The sequence below is a fragment of the Scleropages formosus genome, chromosome 12 (genome assembly GCF_900964775.1).
Source record: "Scleropages formosus chromosome 12, fSclFor1.1, whole genome shotgun sequence".
Lineage (NCBI taxonomy): Eukaryota > Metazoa > Chordata > Actinopteri > Osteoglossiformes > Osteoglossidae > Scleropages > Scleropages formosus.
The window spans coordinates 11,573,978-11,579,455 of NC_041817.1; the positions used below are offsets into that span (position 1 = coordinate 11,573,978).

General features: G+C 46.2%; 1 protein-coding gene across 1 annotated transcript; it reads left to right on the plus strand.

Annotated features, from left to right (window-relative positions):
- Positions 1-1,171: 1,171 nt before the first annotated feature.
- prlhr2a (prolactin releasing hormone receptor 2a) lies at positions 1,172-5,002 on the plus strand. Its single transcript, XM_018744051.2, has 2 exons — positions 1,172-1,620; positions 4,276-5,002. The coding sequence occupies exons 1-2, from the start codon at positions 1,172-1,174 to the stop codon at positions 4,910-4,912; spliced, it is 1,086 nt and encodes a 361-aa protein (XP_018599567.1). The 3' UTR covers positions 4,913-5,002.
- Positions 5,003-5,478: the final 476 nt, after the last annotated feature.

The following is a 5,478-nucleotide window of genomic DNA, read 5'->3' on the forward strand; positions in this document are numbered from 1 at the left end:
TTCTTGAAAATTACCGTACACTTGAATTTTCTGCATCTGTGCTTTGGGACATGCTGTTCCACCAGATCTTCGTAAAAATCAGCAACTTTTACAAGCCCTTTCCCTTTGGCCACATGGAATAATGACAGTACTGGAAAATTTGTCCATACAGGCATAGAAATATAAATTGAAGAAAAATGTTTAAAAAAAAAATATGTTTCATATGTTTTGAATATAGCAGTAGCTTATAAAAGGTTCACTGCAGCAAAATATGATTGAGTGCACAGTTTTTTTCTACATATAGCATATCCTGCAGGGTGCAGTTCTTCACATTTTGAACCTGTTATTTATGCCAAAGTAAGAATGGGCTGAATGAATCAGTCTATAATGGTTATGATAATTCCTGCATGTACTCGCTCATGTTCATACAGTGCGCAAAACAGTTTTTCTGTCTCCATCTCTAGTGAAACACTGCATTTTATATTCATAATGTAATCACCACTGGCTCGAGCGGGCGTGTTTTAAAGCTGGCCTGTGCCACTCACTGGATCAGGAAATCATGTGTTAGCAGGGAGCGAACAGCACCATGCCTGCAGGGGAGATGCCTGTTAACGAAAGCCCAACATCCCAAACCTGCTGCTTTCCACCAAGAGGTCTTTTCAGCGTTAAAGTGCAGCAGATGGGCTGCCATTACAATCAGAGGAAACTCCTCCGCAAAGCTGGAAGCACAACTGGGAGGACCCTCATTATACCTGACACCTCAAACACAACGCCCAGTCACTGAGATCATCAGCCAAGCATTCATGACGAACACAGTGCGCAACACTGGATGCAATCAATTCTATAGAGAGGCTGAATGACTTTCTGTATATAGCGTGTCATTTTACACTCTTTTGCATGTTGCTTCAGCTTACTACACGCCTAACTCCAATTCACTGTCTCTGGCATTTACAGGAGAAACTCTGTCGTTCAAAAGTGTAGCGTGCATCTCATTCACCACAGTGGCATGCAGTTGCTGTTAAATCCTTCAGCAGTGGCATTTGGTTAATGATTTAGAAAATGAAGCCATGAACAATAGATGACGGCACTGTCCCAGGTCTGTGCGGTACTACCTGCTGTAACGTCCGTGCATTTTGCTTTTCAGCCTGCAGCGTGACATTCCTGGGCGTAAACTAGTGCTGGGCCAATTGGAATGGAAGGCAGCGGCAGCGGCTGGGTAGTCGGACCGGCGCCGTCCTGTGGCCGGGAGAACAGCACTGGGCGAGTGTTCGAGATCGCTGTGCACAACGGCTCTTCCAGGCGCGGATCCCAGTTTGCTGGTGTGGAGCTGCTGCAGTCCTTCAAGGCCCTCATCATCCCATGCTATGCACTGGTGGTTCTGGTGGGCATCTTTGGGAACTACCTGCTGCTCTACGTCATCTGCCGCACCCGTAAGATGCACAACGTCACCAACTTCTTCATCGGCAACCTGGCTTTCTCCGACATGTTGATGTGCGCCACTTGCGTGCCCTTCACCCTGGCGTATGCCTTCAACCCTCGCGGCTGGGTCTTCGGCCGCTTCATGTGCTACCTGGTGTTCCTCATTCAGCCCGTCACGGTCTACGTCTCCGTCTTCACGCTCACCGCCATCGCCGTTGACAGGTGTGCGGTTTCATACACTGGCTTGGTTGAAAATTATTCTGAATGCTGGTAGTGAAAGCTCTGCCTAGTGAAAACCTGAAAAGATGACTCTTCCTTGCAAGACAGCGTGTTCCCAGTATTGTGTGCTGTGATTTGTAATGTTCGCACCCTTTAGTTCTAACAGGAGCAGAAGAACACTATTTTGAGAGAATCACATACATACTAGGGCAGATTAAAATGTTTTAGAATGACAGGTGTCAGTGGAAGGCAATGGAAGAGGTACATGCTGAAGACATAAAATGAGTTTGTACCTGGAGCAAGTGTGGCAGTGTGTGTGAGGTTAACAAATGCTAACAGAATTGTCTAATGCTAGTGAAGAAGTCTGGGGATAATTCTCTAGAATAAAAACAGAAGAGTCCTACTGTAGGTAAATATAGATTCTTGAAAAGGGGAAAAATAGCCAGTTAAAGATGATGATGATGATGATGATGATGATGATGTTTATTATTATTATTATTATTAGTAGTAGTAGTAGTAGTAGTAGTAATAATAATAATAAGAAGAAGAAGAAGAAATGAATGGCCAAGTGATTGACAAAGATGTGTAGTGCAGGAGGAAGGTCTGCGAAAGTTGTGTGTGTTAAACTCAGTCACAGCCACCCTGCAACAGCAAAGGCATGATAACAATGTTAGTAGTAGAGCTTTATATGGCAAATAAAGCATGTAAGCAATGAAAATCAGTTTTTAAAAGAACTCGGACCCTTTCCAGCCCATTTTTACATTTACATTTACATTTATTCATTTAGTAGACGCTTTTCTCCAAAGCAACGTATATCTCGTAGAAAATACAATTTGTGCATTACATTAGCGGGAAGAGAGACATACAGTAGATGTAGACTCATGATTCTAAAGTAGTTAGTTTGCTACTTTCTATCATATGAACCAATGTACATCACAGAAGTAGCTGCATAAAGGTTTATCCAAATAATCGACAGTTCCTAATCACATCTTTTTTAAACAAACATTTACATCACAGGAGTAGCTGCGTGGAAGTTAAACCATTATTCATCAGTTATGATCTCAAAGCTGTAGAGTGTGAACATTTACACATTAACATGTACTAAAGAGATGGTAGGAGAAGTGAGTTTTAAGAGCCTTTTAAATGTAGGGAGGGATTCAGCAGTTCTGAGCGAGAGGGGGAGGTCTGTCCGCTACATCAGAGCCAGAACCGAGAACCTTTGTGCTTTTGGACCTTTTGTCTGCGGGAGCACCAAACGGGCAAAGGTGGAGGAGCGTAGCACTCTGGTCGGGATGTATCGGATGATCCGGTCCCGTAGATGCTGGGAGACGTTCCACCGATGCTTTTGTAGGCCATTGTTTTATTCGCCAGTCATTTCGATGGCGTGAGTTCGGATCCCACCGCTGCCACCATGTTTTATTCCGTCTCTTCTTCTCAATAAAGACAGACGGTCCCAGTTCTAAAATGACTTGTTTAATAAACTTAGAACACGACACTTATGCGCTCACATCGTCTGGGCTATCTTTTTCCCGGTGCACGCTCTAAAACTGGCACCTGCTGCAACAGCATACATAACAACAGTTGCCGTTGTTACGGCCGTAACCAGAGTCGCGAAGATCCGGGCAGCTGTAGGAAGCCAATGCAGAGAGACGAGGAGGGGAGATACGCGGGAACGGTTCAGCAAGTCAAACGCAACTTGTGCGGCGGCGTTCCGTATCGGCCGTAGAGGTTCGATGGCAGTAGCAGGAAGGCCCGACGGGAGAGAGTTGCCGTAATCCAGACGGGATATCGCCAAGGCCCGGACTAGTCCTCGTTGCGCAGTCTATTGTTAGATGTAGGAATGGATTCTGCGGATGTTATGCAGGATGTATCTGCAGGTCCGAGTTGTGGCTCATTTCCTAGAAACAGTTTGATTATGAAGGTAATATAACTGCACAGCCAAATTTAATTTTTAATCTGTCTAACATACGCTCTAGAAAGTTCTTTATGAAGTAACAGAACAATGTACCGGCATTTGAATAGTCAAAAACTGAAACAGTACAACATAATACCCTTTAATTTTAAGGAAGCTTTCCTGCACCACAAGTGCAGCTTATTACAATAAAACTAAAGCTGTGAGGATTAACCAGCAATATGCTAATTGATTCTTTTGGGAGATTCATGGCAGAAAGGCTCTTGACTCGGATATACATGCAGTGTTGGGCGCACTGGCATGTTCTTGTAATTATAGGCCCTAAAAGAGGTAAATGGCTGACACTCAAACCTAGAGTCCCTATAATAGAGCAACACCCCCTGCTTTCACATTCAAACACACATGGAAGCGCATACATACAAAAACATCAAGGTTGAAGGAAGAGCAATTTTTGTCCTGAAGATATTTTAATGAGGCCTGTTCATTTGCAGCAGTATTCATCTTTTGTAATATTACTCAAAGGAACCCCTTTCCAATTTCAAAAACACACAGCTGAGAGACCCTGCAACATCCCGAAAGGACTGATGATTTGAATATTTCAGATTTGATTTCCAGACATTTTCAAAAGCACTTCAGTTGTGCTTCCAGTTCAGCTTGAAATTTGCCAACTCTCTGTAGTATATGAAGGATGTGGAACCAATGGGTCCCAAGCCTGCAGCACCCCTGACTCTGTCCTCTTTGTGCAGGTACTATGCAACAGTGCACCCCCTAAAGAAGCGCATCTCTGTTCCTGCCTGCGCCCATGTGTTGCTGGGCATCTGGTTGCTGTCATGTGGCCTGGTGGCTCCAGCAGTGGCCCACACCTATCATGTGGAATTCCGGGAGGAGGGCTTCACCATATGCGAGGAGTTCTGGATGGGCCAGGAGCGAGAGCGTCTAGCCTACGCCTACAGCACGTTGCTCATCACCTATGTTCTGCCGCTCTCGGCCCTCTGCATCTCCTACCTGTGCATCTCCGTCAAGCTGCGCAACTGTGTTGTGCCAGGCCATCAAACCCAGAGCCAGGTGCAGGCCCAGCGTGCCCGCAAGCGTAAGACCTTCCGTTTGGTGGCTCTGGTCGTAGCAGCCTTTGGAGTGTGCTGGCTGCCCATCCACGTATTCAATGTCCTGCGTGACATCGACATCCACCTGATCCACAAGCGCTATTTTCTGCTGATCCAGCTGCTGTGCCACCTGTGTGCCATGAGCTCGTCCTGTTGCAACCCCTTCCTGTACGCCTGGCTGCACGACCGCTTCCGCGCTGAACTGCGCCGCATGTTCACCTGCCGTCACCGTGTCGGGGCACCTGTCAATAACTGCGCTGTGGCCAGCGTGGTGCTGTGATGGAATGCCAGATCAGATGTTGGTCCAGGGTAAATGATGCCCATGCGAAGGACAGGGAACACGTATGCCGGTGGCGGGCACTACTCTGGACTGATTGGAATGCATTTTTGAATTCAGTTTTTGGGAAATTTAAATTGCACGGTTGATATTACACCACGTCATTGTGAAGAAACCCGCGACAGGTCAACAGCATCCTCTGACAGCTTATTAACACCATTCTGACCGTGCATTGTTCAGTACTACAGGATTAAATGCCTTGTCGTGTAAAAAGGTCTTGCTTTCCTGCCCAGGCAGGAGTCCTTGTATAAGCTGAGGATCATGCGTCAGTGTGGGGCAGGAACAGTGGTGCACAGTGGTGAACGGGAGATGTGGTGGAGGATCATCTGGGTGTGATGGCTTCAGCAGGAGGGGAACAAAGAGACTCAGAAAGTCAGAGCGCAGGCAACGTACCTGTTCCACTGAACTGCTTGTACAACAATAGAGCGCTCTGTCTAGGTGACGACAAAACCGGGACGGTGTAAATGAGGACACGCAAGAAGAGATGGATTAACACATTTCTTGGTGAA